Consider the following 14676-nt stretch of genomic DNA (forward strand, 5'->3'; position numbering starts at 1 on the left):
CTCTGCCTCACTGGTGCTTTTGCTACTCCTTCAGTAACACAGAAAGCATCACACAATAATAGCCAGCAAAATGTCAGCACCCACAAGCATCCTGGCTGCAGGCTGCTGTTATTTCAACTTTCTGATTTCTTAAAAATCTTAATTTTTCTCAGAACTGCTTGACAGTGGTGTTTCTGTTCAACTCATGAAGCAAAAAAAGGCTCTGATACATTGGGCCTGACACTTTCTTCTCACCTCATTATTCCTTTTTTCCAATTTCTTATAAAGGGTGGGCTTAACACCTTAAGCCTGCACCAGCCATAACACTGAGAGGGCTAAGGAAGGGTGGTTTGGCAATTTATGAGTGGCACATCAAAGACAGGAAGAGCTTTCCCTTTTCTTTTCCATGCCTCTTTTTCTTGGCTTTGCTTGAGTGAAAGAGGAACAGGATTGAACTTTCCTTGCCAAAACTAAAGTCTGGCACCTAGAATTGACATCTTCACCCACACTAAGGGAATTTTCACCTCAGCGGTCTCTGTAAGCAGAATGAACAGATTGAGTTTTCTAAGTGATTTGAAAGCAACAATGCAAGGAGAAAAGGGCAAATTTTGTGTTAAAACATGCTGAGACATGTATGGTCCCTGTTTTGTTACTTGGGTTTGTCCCTTTCTGCTCCCACTTCCCGTAATCTTGACATTTACTTTCCTTAGGATGTTTAACAACGATGCCACAAACATGCTTAATGCTGACAGAATCCCTGAAGCCTAGGAGTAGCTCTACTGGAATAGAAGAGTTTTCAGATTTACTGCAGTGTTACTATGGAATAAGTTATTGCACCAAAGCACTCTTCTTAAATTGGTATGATTACTTCCAGAGGCTTTCTAAATAGCAACAGTCACTTTAAAAAAAAAAACTTAAAAAAACAAACTCAAATAACAAAAACCTCCAAACTCCTAGGTCTATTGGAAGAACATCTGTTTAGCCACAGGCCCTAGAAATCTTCAACAAAAGTTAAGAGTTATTTCTGTGTCACTGGAAAAACAAACAGCAACACAAACTCCTTGCAGAGTTATCACAATAGCCTCTCCTGAGATACTCAGTACTTCATGCTGCAGGCAAAGAAACTGGACAGATTAAACAGTAAAATCATGTTACAATTTGCTACATTCAGTATCTTTATTTCACTTCTGCAATTGTTATAAAAACAATATAACATCCATCCTGTCATTTAGCAAAGATATCCCTCCCACAGTCACTCTGCACAATCTTGTCAAGAAATATACCAGAAGCTTTGCACACATGCCACAAAAATATTTTGAACAGATATAATGTTTAATCTGGAGCATTGAATAAACTGACAACAACATTTCATTCTATAAACACAGTTAAAAATCAAGAAAGCAGTCTACCTAAAAAAACTGCAGGTTGAACATGCCAAGCCTTGTTGCTCTTCAGAAAACAAAGCACCAGCCACCACCAAGCCATCTTTGCAGCCTGAGTAGGGAGCCCCCTCTGCCCGAAGTCCTTGCTGCTGCCTGCATTTCTGCTCAGGATGCACAGGCGGGGTCGGGAGCGCCGGATCACTGCTCTCATGTGGGCATCAGAGGCAGCAAGTGCCCCACAGCAGGAGCAAAGGAGGTGATTTCCTCATCAGCTTGCATAAGCACACCTTGGACAGGTACCCAACCTTTGCCTATTCAAGGGCTTCTTTGTTGTTAGTGGAGTAATTTTTTTCAAGACAATTGGCAGGAAACTTGCATGCTCCCCTGATTACAAGATAATAAGGCAGATTCCAGAAGCAAAACCATACCATTATCTTCATCAGAACAGTCCATCATCGTGCAATTCACTGGCCCAGGCAGCACCACAGGCAGGATGCTTGGGAGAAGGCTTTGGCAACCGCTGTGCCCTGCTCAAGCCAGCTGTGCTCTGCAGCGATATTTAAAACCTCTTCTAAAGGCAACTACGCCAGAGGCTGTGTTAGTTCCATGGGTCATGGCTCCATGAGTGGATACGATCACACAGCAACAAATCCCAGTTTACCTACAAATTAGCTATCCAGCTGGTGCCATCTGCCTGTCGGTGGTTACATATCACCCAGCCTCCATGGGAAGAGCCTGCTGTGTCTCATCTGTGCTGGGACTGCTGTTTCCCACACTGTGCTGTGCCTGGGCCATTCCACAGCTCCCAGCAGCAGCTGCATGGATGGGAACAGCTCGTGAAGCATCAGGTCAGGCCAGCGTCCATCAGACTGTGCTCCTCTGCATTTGCCCTGCCCAGGCCCCCTGAGCCCCCTCCAACCCAGGGGAGGCAGGTACAACTCTGGCTCCTCAGAAACACCAGGCCTTGATGTTTGACCAACAGCAAAATACACACCACACACACACAGGCACTCAAAACACACAAGCTGGGCATGACCCAGGTACAGCTTGTGCTGCATGAACATCACTTTTGTTACGTACTGCAAAGCATCTGGCAGCTGGCGTAACGTATTGCACAGTGATTCATTGCCCTGCCAGGGAAAAGCCATTCCACATTTCATACACTCAGGGAGGGCTACTTCTTCATAATCCTAAGTGCACCAGGCACCAACACATAAATATACAGCAGTTTGAAATGTTCTCCTCTACAGCAAGTCCTATCAGTCTATAAATAATTTTTATATATATTTTAATACTTTATCACTTACCCTGAGATGTGCACCTTAATCTAAATGCCAAAATATACGTAATTACAAAGAGAGACCATTTAAAGACTGGAACTGGAAGAAAAATATATTAATCGTTATCAGAAGATACTAATTCCTTTTTTTTCCATACATTATTTAAGAAAAAATATAATCTTAAATTACAAATTAAAATCATATTTCATATGTAAGTTTTAATTTACAGTATAGAATCATAGAGTGTTCAGTTTGAAAGGAACCCTGGGAGGTTATTTAGTCATCTTCTAGTAATCTAGTAGATAAACATCACATTTAATACTGCATAATCAGCTTTAGTAGAGAAATAATTCTTGATTAACACAGAGCACATTTCTTTTCAAATGTTCTTTCCAGTGAGTGACATTGTTCACATAACAATAAAAATACAATTACAGCTGAAGGCAATGCAGACCTGGAGTTAGAGAGCAGAGAAAAATGACCATACTGCTTCATATTGAGGAGCCTCTGAATGCAGCAATTCACAAGGCAGGCAAAATGACAGGTTTACTTCCTGTTCTCTCTCTATTTCTACTATTAAACAATGGTGCCAACATTTTGCTATTTTATCTTGTTGAGGGAAAAACAAGAGGCCCTCAGACATCCAGTAAAACTTTGGGATGAAATGCTGCCAGTTCCAGTTGCTCAAAGGAGAACCTCCAGCCAACCTGTGAGAGGTTTGGCCCAACAGCTCCACAGTCTCAGACGCTGGCAGCAATAAAGTGCTGCACTATTACACCAAACTGCTGGCTTTTAAAGTCTCTGCACTCAACACAAATAGCATGCAGAGATCATCCCTGCTAAGTTACCACAAGTTTCCAGCAGATATATAGCTTGGGCAGCAGCAGTGGCAGGTGACTTCAACTGGCTGTGAGAAGTGCAGAAATGGGGTGTCTCAGCTGTGCCATGTCCCTGGGTACAGGGCAAGAGAGCACAGGGTCAGGCACCACACCCTTCTGCCAACTGAGACAGTGAAGACATCCCAGTTCCTGCTCTTTGCTCCTTTTTTTCTGAGCAAATCAAAAGGAAGCCCATTCACCCTTCCCATCTCTTCTCAGTAGACGGCATGATCCCTGCAATCCCTGGATATTTCCCTGCTTCTTATCCCCCAGAGAAAGACACAGTTCCTTTAACTGAAGTTTCCCAATGGCATCCTGAAGCCAGATGTAGTCTCAGTACTAGTTAACTGATTTAACAAGAGCTCCCATTTGCAATTTTCCTCCATCTTTCTTCTGTCATGATCCCTCCTCTAGTTAGGTTCTAGCTCTGGTGAAGAAACATCAGTGTTAAACCCTAGTTTGGAAAAGTAAACTCTTGTTTCACCCCAGTCTTGGAGAATTTGACATTTAGGTTCTTCCATCACACCACATTTCCAAAACCTATTTTCACCTGTCCAGTTCAGCGGGGCAAATCCAAGAAAGGGAAAGCATCTGCTCAAAAAAAGGTCCCAGGGAAAGTTGTGAGACAACTTCAACTACAGGAATCAAGAACTGGTTACAAACCAAAGGTACTACATCAGAGAAAATTATTTCTGGAAGCCATATGCAAGCAATAGCTTCTCAATGTCAATATCCTGCAGTACTGGGCAACATAAATGCCTTCCTAATGCTGAAGCAATCACAGCATTGTGCATTCTTATTTCAGATTTCCCAAGGGGATGCAAGAAAAAGGACAGTGAGTGATGTATTCAAGGGAGAAGCTCTATTTATACCTTCTTTCTACCCTCTTGGAGTAGTAAGTAATGAAGAATATAGTAACAATAAAAGCAACAAATATGAAAGAGACAAAGGCTAATAACGATTTTCTCGTTCGGAAGAAGTGGCATTCAGGACACGAGGCAACCTCTTCCGGACACAGCAACTCAGGAGTTTCAGGACCAGGAAAACCATTATTGCCAATTATTTCTCTGTAATGTTTCAGAGAAGGTTTTGGTTCGTATTGATTTGCAACGTAGCTGTAGAGACCATACTTAGGAGCAGTCTTGTCATTAAAAGAATAGAAGAAATATCCTTGAAGGTTAACGTCATCCAAGGTGTAAGCTGCAAAAGAAAACAAAGGGTTGAAGAAATTAATCAATGTCACTTTGCATTCAAGAGAAGTACCATATGTCCATATGTAAAGGAAGGGCAGGGGAATGTTAAAGCCACATCTGCACTTCTCCTCTCCAAAATTAGGTGAGGTACATGTACATCTGTGAAGTGTTTCTCATAAAAAGTAAGAACCTGTCAGCCACTGCCAGACAGTGTGATCTGTGAGTATCCTGCAATTTATTTCCTTGTGCTTGGTAAACACAGCTGTGAGTGCCTGACTGTGTTTAATGATCAGCATGGAGCCTATCATGAAAAGATGGCTCTCTTTGTTATGTATGAAAGAATACAGGTTTTGGATTTCCTGCAGCCTGTTTCTCTGATTGTTCCTTCTCCCTTGCAGGGTACGTCCTGATGGGGACAGTCAAAGAACAGAGGATGTCAGGCTGCACTTCTCACCACAAAAATCGCACAGCCAGGCTGAGGTTGTGTACTGGGATATCACCGGTGCAAGGGGAAAGGTTATGCAAATCACAGCCCTCTCTTGTTATGAACCCAAGTTTCTGATCCAAGATGACCCACATTAGTCTTCACTGAGAACATGACCACAATCCATACCGCTAACTCAGCTACTGGAAGAGGCCCAGCAGCTGCAGTGTTAACCTTGAGCCATCCATTCATCTTGACAATGAAAATCAATCCAAGGTAGTAAATACAAACTGCAATAGTTTCTCTCTCAAAATCACTGTTTTAACAAATTAAAGCTGATGAACACAGAATTGAATTTTCATATGCTTCTGGAAACAATTCTTTCTGAAGCCACATACAAGACTTTAACACCTCTAACCTACTTTTCACGTGTAAAATGAAATAATATTTACCTGCTCTTTTACAGAGCTGATGCCCAGGATAATTAGTTGTGTTTGCAGAACTGCAGGTGGATTTAATGGTGTTACAGAAATGGTTACTGCTGTTCTTTGTTTTCAATTGACAAAGATGTACTTTTAAACGGAGTACAAAGCACTTCAAAATACAGCCTTAGTCCAAAGGGTCCCGTACTGTATCCTGGAATCATTTATCTGCACAAACCTGCTGGCTCCCCTGGAACAGTGCAGGTGAGCAGCATTACATGCACAAAAATTTGCACATGTAGTGCCTGAAACCAGCTGGAGGAAGAAGGCAGAATAGGGACTTCAAGGCTAGGGCATACCCATACCAATCCCCCTCTACACTATGACACTGAGGTAAGGACACCAGATTTCTAATTCATCTTAGTTACTGCACAAGGTCTTACAAAAAAGAAATGCAGGTCTTGGAGAAACCTGAATCAGTCATGATGCCAAGGTTATGTAATGACAAGATGGACAAAAGTGCAGTACCAGAGAGGGAGAAGAAAAAGATGGAAAAGCTGTTGGACCAAACACTATGGAGGAGTGTATGGTGTCTACAGGGGGAATTTAAACTTTAGGAAAAGTACTACAGCTAGTTAGCAAAGACATATTTATCCATCACAAAAAAGGTGAAAAGATAAGAAAATAGGTTAAACTGAAAAACACAGGAGCTATCTACAGGCTGGATGGAAGAGGGAGAAAGAAGTGACTGAGGAACAGTGGTACCAAAACAGTACAAAATGCAAAGTTCTGTAAAAAACAGAGGCATGCATAGGTGTTCTTGCTAATGGGAACTGGGAGAAAAGCCCATATATCCACAAACACTTTGAAAAGAGAAGTGCCAAGGAGACAAGCAATACAAAATAAAAACTATTTTGGAACCACAAGCCCAAATATAGCCAAAATATGGGTTTTTTTAATTACAGATTTATAAAACATGCATCCAGTGCTACAAAATGCTGGAGAATGAACTCTTGGGCACTTAATACTGATGTTCAGTAATTTGCAAAAGAGGTGCAAATTACAGAGGAGGAAGTTAAAGCCAATAGTTAATAAAGTGGACAGGAACTGCCAGCCATCCTTCACTACCTATCAAAAGAGTGAAACAGATTATAGAAACCTTGATAAATATGAAATTTAGGAGATAATACTTGATTAATGCAAATCAGCTTAACTTTATGAAAAATAAATCTTGTCAAAATAACTTGACATCTTTTTCTTCTGAGATCAACATATCGATAAAAGTAATGATGTTTGATGTTATATACTTAGAGTTTCACAAGGCAAATTACTTGGTATTATATGGCATTTGGATCAAGATAATAAAATGTTATGAGGTCAAGGGAAGCCCATAATAAACAGATTTCAACTGGTCACAAGTACAATTAAGAAGTAATAGAACTGGAAAACTAGAAATGTAATTGCAGGTAAGTAAGTGTCAGAGTGTATGTATTTCTACCATGGCCATGGAGTTCAGCTTTTAGAACTAAGTTATTCCATGATCTTAAATATATCAGCAACCTGAAATAAATGTAAAACTCTTTCTCTGCAAGTATCACAAAGATTAGAGACATAGCTAGTGTAGCAAGGTGTGCACAAACAAGCAGCAGGCATTTGAACATGACCAAATGTGAAGATGTCAAAGAACAAGTAGACCTACTTTTCAAGAGGCAGTTGTGCTTGGAATGAGGGGCAGGAATCTGTAACTGAGTTTAAAATGTCACTGAATCACCAGAGAATCCGTGTAACCAACCTGTTATGGCCAAGAAGGCCTATAGCCTTCTTGCATGTAGAATGAGGAGGGTAAGGGGTTATGCTATACCTGCCTAAGTGTGGCTGTGACAGGAACAGGGTGTCCAGGTCTGGGTTTACCTCTCTCATAAGGAATACCAGCATACAGGGGAAAACTTAGTAACTCAGAGCTTTGAAATGATGCTTTGTAGCAAGGGACACAAAGAGCTTTGTCTGTATTATCCATCAAAGAGACAAATGAGAGAGAGAGCTTGTCTTGTGTCTGCAAATACCTACATAGGTAAAATACATGTGGAAATGCACAACAAAATTGCTTAAAGCTGAAGCTGGAGCAATTAATAGTAGAAGGGAGATATCTAGATAGATAGATAGAGAGATAGAGATATATATACACACACATATACACACACTGTGAGGTGCCAAAGACTCTCCATCACTAAAAAATATCTCATTTGGGTCTTGTGCTTTTCTGAAAAAACAGCATGTGCTGTATGGCAGGATGACTCAAAATCCCTCCTTTTTGCCTTGCAATTTGTGAATCTTTGAGACAAAGACTGGTATGTGTTCTGAATAGTAGGAAACGGTCCAGGAAATGGCATAATGAGGTAGACAGCTGAATTATTATTATGAAGATCACTGTTGGATAAGATCACTGTTGGATAAGACATAGAGACGACTGAGGAACACAACCCATACCCAGCCCTGAGGCACATCAGTGGAGAGAAGCAACAAAGCGAAACAACAGTAAAAGTGCAGTAAGATGAAAATCTGACTAAATACATGTGGAGCTACTCATATAACTGCTATTTAAATTTATTGAATCCATAAAAAACTTCTGCTGTCTTATGCATAATATAAGCAAGGTCAGTCTTCCTGATGTTTAGGAACACCAATCAATCATAAATCAAGGGGAAAATTACCTGTTACACTGTAGTAACATCTCATTTATGGATTATTCTATGGAGGACACGTCTTTTAAAGTTAAACATACTCTATCACACAGTGTGTACTAATAGTGGGATTTGTGACATATAAACCATCTGTGGTTCCTTACCTTTTAAAGCTTCATTGATGTAGTTCTGTATGTAATACACTCTGAGCTTATCGTGCACCATATTCTGGCCATCATCAATCCCATTAGCCATAACATAAATTGGAACATCGCCATACTTTGATTTCACCCACTTGAGCAATTTACGAAGCCCCCAGGGCACTACTGCAGCTCTGCTGGGAGAGTGAAGCCATGTGATGTCATTGATCATTTGAACTTCAAGGTAGTGGTCATACTTTACTGCATCTTCTTTCTCTGAGCCCACCAGGGTAGTAGTGTAGTGACTCAAGGCAAAAAAATCAAATGAGCCCTGTATTAACTTCTTTTCATCTTCTGAGAAGTAAGGTAAGTGGAAATTATACAGGTCAACACTGTTTATTCGGTGAAGCCATGCTCTCATCACCTCTGGGTAGTCTCCACTCCCAAAGATGGGCTCTGCAAGCCAACCAATGTCGAACTCTAAAATTCTGTCAGCAACTTCTTGGTCATTCCTGGAAAAGGGACAAGCTGGTTCTACCCAGTCAGCTTGCAAAGCTATAGATATTTTGCCCTTCTGAGATGTCCTGAATTCTTTGTCATAAAGATGCCAGACCTTTGCATGGGCTTTTAACAGGTTGTGCCCTGCTGCGTATGTCAGGTTTTTCACAGACGGTTCATTCATGGTGATCCAAAATTTGACATGGTCCCCAAGACTTGTAAAGCAGAATCTGGCATACTCAACAAAAGCCTGAACAGTTTCTGTGTTTTCCCAAGCTCCATATTTGGCAAGAGAAACTGGAAGCTCTTGATTCTCAATCATAGGTTGCCATAAAGCAACAACAGGAGTTATGTTAACTCTGAGAAGTTCACTAGCAAAACACTGATAGTAATGTACAAGTGTGTGGTTGATTAGAGAAAGGTTACCTAAAGGAAGGATTAAAGACCATTTCAGTGAAAAATGGAAGTGTGTGACATGCATTTCTTGCAGAAGAGAGATCTGGAGCCTGATAGCAGCAAAGTCAACACAGTGACGCTTGCGCCTCGAGGCGTAAACTCCATCCACTTTAATGAGCTTCTTTGTCTGGTGAACATCCCACACGTAAACACTGGGGTCAAGGAACTGGGCGGGTGTCGTGTCTACCTAGGAAGAATGAGAAACACACCAGACTCAAGCTGTTTGTTCTAGGTAGGTGGGAACATCATAACCATCAGGCACAGCCCAGAGAAAGACTATCCTAAGTCAAAACATTGCATTCAGCATCTCTGATACTGGCATCTTGGGCTCATGTGAATGAATGACTTTTCTGTTAACAAGTGATGTCAGAGAAGTACCAAATCTATATATCGTTTTCATTCTACTTTCCAAACAAGCTAATGGTCATCATGTTTATGTCTTCTCTAAGCTGTTCTAGTTTCCAAAGGAAATAAGGATTGCTCAGGGATAAGGCACTAAGCCTGCAACAGATCTCCAGAGAAGGAGATCTTCAGTGAAGACTACAGTAATTTTTAAAATGTTTTTCTTTCAAGATTAAGGAGGTCTACGGAGAGAGTGTCTTTTGTAAATTACCCAATACAGTCAGTTTCAAGACCACTTCCTGAATGCAGGAAAAGAAATAATGAATACAACATTTCTGTGTTCTGTTCTTTTCCTGACTATGATGAAAGATGAGTAATGCTCTGCACTTGATTTTTAGCAAAAATTGAGCTGACAAGAAAAATTTTCCCTTCTTGCTGAAGACATCCATTTTTACTTAATTCATACTGAAATGATTTCCAAGTTATTTCAGCAGGCTGTTCATGTCTGAATCAATTTTTTGGGCCTCTGAGTAAACCCACTGTATGTTACCCCAACAGAAAATGCATTTCCCATGAGGCTTTAGGGTTTCAGATGTCAGAACTGCCTGTATGACACACAGTAACACAGTACAAGATGAGTTTCTCAGGGTTGCTAAAAACTATACTTTCACTTTTTAATGAAAATCACCAGCACAGTAAGGACTAGAAAATGAAAAATTGGACTATTTTTAATGTTGCACAGTGTGAAATCTCCTCATTGATATTCTGTGTAATTCTTTCTAGATCCAAACCACAGGATAGTGGTACCATGGTCTTTATTTGTCCTTTTCTCTTTCTTTTTAATCTCTGGTGTGTGGTTTCCCCTCGAGTTCAGATTCCTTGTCCTGCCCTCCGTTTGAAAAGCAGGTGTCAGCCTACAACCAGTGTTCAACTTGTAGCTGTGGCTCTGCAGACTGTATAAAAGAAGCTGCTGAAAATCAGTTGCTATTTTCTCCGGAGAGGTCAGTACTGTGCTTATAGAAGAAAGTAATAAAAAACAGCATGTCTGAGGGAAATTGCTTTTCTGGAGAATTGTCCCTTGTAGATTACTAAAGCATGCATTGCCACTAATACTGTGGGAATGCTGTCAAAACAGTTTTTCCACTGTGATGCATCTACAAATCAAACTACCTAAGCCTTACAGCACAAAATGTCTGAATGGCCTTTTGAAACAAAAATACTCAGCTTTGAAGGTTTTGGGGATGGGAGGGATTTTTTAGCTGGTTTAGGCTGACTGACTCAGCAATTTTTTAGTTCTCATGGACTCCAAAAGCAGCAATTCCTTTTCCAATTCTCAGTCTATCTGAGAGCTAGGAAGATGACTTGAATTTTCTTGAAAATCAGTGCATGAGGTAAGGAGGCTGCAGTATTTCTCAAGAGAACAAAGCCAAATCTTACTTTTGGAGTTAGAAAAAAACAAACAAGCTCCTCACATTCTAGCCTTAAGAAAGATTCTGCCTTTGTGGAAAATATAAATTAAAAATTCTGTTCTTGCATGAAGCCTTGGCTTTGAATTTACACCTCTTTACTGTGGTTAGAGAAGCTCTGCAACCCAAAATAGCATCTGAGAATTACAGAGCCTAACAGTTAAAGCGATCATAACTAAGGTAAAATTTTTACTCATGTTATACAGTCTTATAATTTGAAAAATTCTTCCGAAGTATCAAATCAGTTGAAATAAAGACTGAGGACTGTGAACTAGCTAGGTTCTACGCAGGGGCACTGCAGGTTCTCATCAGACACAGTACAACATAAAATAAAATAGAAGGAATACAGAAATTTCATTTAATTCTAATATTGTTCACTTCCTTTTATATAAAATCTCTCTAAGAACAGTACCAGGATGTACATGCATAAGATGTAGAAACATGCCACTGGAGTTTTAGGAGTTTTCAGGAAGTTTTCTAAAACATGTATTTGACAGTTTAACAGATTTAATTGACTTCCATTTGAAAAGAACTGACTTCCCATAACTGATCACAGATGTTCAGGGAAGAAAAGGACCAGACTCCTTTCATTTCTATACATTTTTCTAAAATGTTATTTATAGTGTCTCAATCTTACTGGTTCTCCTCGGTCACACACAGAAAGTCTGGTGAAGAATGAAAGACAGTGTCTGGCACAAAAGCCTTGTACCCATCTCCTTGCAGCACTGTGGTAATATACACACAGAGTGTGGCAAAGACACTCTATTCAACAAATATGTCACTGTGAACTTGAGCACTGATCTGGCTGGACAGCCTGTCGCCTTTATTATCAGACTCACCTGAATGTAGTTGTCGACAACTCCCCAAGCAAAACCACAGGGAAAAATACCTTCTATGGGCTGGTTTTCAGGCAAAGGTGGGAAGCCATTTTTTTCTATCAGCTTTTGATAGAACAAGACAGAAGATTTGGGCACCAACTTCTTGTCATGGCTTTGAAAATCAACATAAAACAGTCCACGCCGAATGCTGTACCCCCTATGCCACTCAAAGCCATCCAGGAGGGACCAGACTGTGTAGCCAAACACGTTCACTCCGTCGTACCGGATAGCTGAGGAAAGAACAAACCTAAACTTATCACGGCACTCATTTTTCCTCTGTAGATTACACCCTATCTGCAACATTAGTGTATATGAACAATGCAACAGGTCAGATAAGTATCACAGGGCCTTCCTCAAAGCCTATTCAGGGAACATATTTTAGCTGCACTTGGGGAGCTGCCAGATTATGCTAGAAGGCAGCAGAGGTACCTGGCTTGGCTTTAAAGCAGTGAGATTGAGAAAGAGAAGCTGTGCAGCAGTGGTTTGAGCAGGGCTGCTCATCAGACGTGCCAAACCTCAGTCTCGGAGCAGAGCCTGAGCCATCTGCAGCCCCCGAGCCGGTGACTGCCCTGCTCTGCACAGCTCTGTTCACACTGCAGCTCACACCACGGTAGTTGTTACTGCAGCACTACTCTGTATGCAAACAAAAGTTATACTCCTTTTCATCTCCTCCCCCTCCACTCCAAATACACCTTGAGAAAAACCTGAAAGCACATTTGGCGTGCACATGAATTTTTATTACCACAGATTCCAAGTAGAAGTGATAATATAGAGACTCTGTTTATTTGGTAATTCTGTCTCTTTACATCTTTTATGGCACAGCGTTTTCCAGCTCAAATATTGAAGGGCTTCTAAAAATACGCTCATGTTCTAGGTCAAGTATTTGACTTCTAAAATCGCCACATGCTTTGAAGGTCAATGTTAGGATCTACTGGCATCTGCTAGTTTTACCAGCATTATTATAAGATTCCAAATGATACTCACTTTTAGCTGTATTAAACACTGAGATTCAGCAAAATGTTCCTGGGCAAGGGGCTCAGCTCCAGGAAAGCACAAAGGAGTGTGCTTATTCTAATTAAATAATTAGACCCACCTAATTCTGAAATGCAATTTAAGCACATTTTTAAGCATTCTTTTGAACTGGTGTTTGGTTCTGTAGCCAGCAAAATTTATCTTTATTACTCACCATTTTCTGTCAGCCCAAACTGGATACTGACTGAACATAATATTTACCAGCCTAGTAACACTGGAAGTGTTATTTCAGGCAAGCAGAGTAACAAGATCCTAATTTCCTGGCTTTACTAATTTACCTCATTACAATCAGTTATGAGCGACCACATGGATTCTTGATTGTTACCCTGTTTTAATCAATTAAAGGAACAATGTGGTTAAATAAGCAACAAATTTGGCCTAGTCTTCGTCAGAGGTCATGAGAAAATGTCTAAGGAAATGGAGTATTTCTCCTCCTAAAGGCACCATTCTTTTGTGTTTGGCAAATGTCACTATTTTCCTAACCTCTGCATGACCCATGATGACATCTGCCATACAGCAGAGTAAAAGCCCGTACAGGTCCACTGTGTGAACCAGTCTCATTGAGAACTTCTTTGAACAGCATCTCACCCTTCTGTAAGTCATCACACAGCACTCCCACACTTCCTGAGCACCTTGTAAAAATTCTCCTCAAATCCTTTAAAAAAATTGTATTAACTTTTAAGTGTCACCTAGGAAAGAAGCAACTCGAAAAATGTTTGCAAGTTCCAAGAAGTCTGGAATTCTCAAACACTGTAACCCATACAGATTGCATATTAATGGGAAACTATAATAAAAATTAATATCTCTCTCTTTTCTCTTTTCTTTTCTTTTCTCTTTTTTTTTCTTCCTCTTTCTGTGTATGTCTCTCTTTTTTCCTTTACATCTGTTGGTGATCAAATGGGGTTGACTGAAACCTGGACTGTGCTTGCTCCTGAAACTGAGTGGCCTTGTCCCTGCTACCACTGTGAGTGACTCCTGATCTGAGCAGTCTTCCAGAGCACGCCTACAGGTGTGATACTGTACAGACCAGAACTTTGCCAGAACTGGGTTAAAAATTAAACAGCAGTTCAGCTCATGCCCCGTTTTGCTCAGGAGTATAGAAGTCATGCAAGGAAACATGGCAGACGCATAAGTATAAATACAGATCTTTAAAACCCTCTGCTCAGCTGCCCTCCAACCCCAGTGCCTGAAGGGGACGTGTGTGAAGCCCTCAGCCCATCTGGAAGGTGCCCAAGATCTATATTTTGCCTCTGGACATACCTGAGAACAGCTTGGTCCTACCTGTCATGGGCCTGGCTGTTCCTTTTCTGCTTAAGACTCTGAATTCAGACCTGGTAACTCCCCAGAAAATGACCTGACCTCCACTAGTCAACATGACCCAGAGGAGCTTGGATGCCCTCCCAGGCAACAAGCTCTGCTTCACAAGGCACAATTTGTTGCACCAGAGACAGAGAAGGGAAGTGAATATGACCCCAGAGTAATTGGTAAGATACCCACACATGGGAGAAGACATCTCCAACCAATTAACAGCTCTAATTAATATTTAACTTTATATTACAGCTCTATTTACTCTAATCAACCCTAAATGGTGCCTGGAAAAAAATAGCAAAGAGGGCTGTGAATTC

At 40.8% G+C, this 14676-nt stretch overlaps 1 protein-coding gene across 1 annotated transcript in view; it reads right to left on the reverse strand.

Annotated features, from left to right (window-relative positions):
• Nucleotides 1-1130: 1130 nt before the first annotated feature.
• The window catches only part of KL (klotho), a 49277-nt gene continuing 35731 nt past the window's right edge, over nt 1131-14676 (reverse strand). Inside the window, exons 3-5 of the mRNA XM_083855057.1 lie at nt 11981-12249; nt 8404-9520; nt 1131-4719 (exon numbers count right to left, since the gene is read on the reverse strand). Coding sequence (XP_083711183.1) covers nt 4382-4719; nt 8404-9520; nt 11981-12249 — 1724 coding nt within the window. The 3' untranslated portion in view covers nt 1131-4381. The remainder of the gene's footprint in view (nt 4720-8403; nt 9521-11980; nt 12250-14676) is intronic.

This window comes from Zosterops lateralis, assembly GCF_965231275.1.
Source record: "Zosterops lateralis genome assembly, chromosome: 2".
NCBI lineage: Eukaryota > Metazoa > Chordata > Aves > Passeriformes > Zosteropidae > Zosterops > Zosterops lateralis.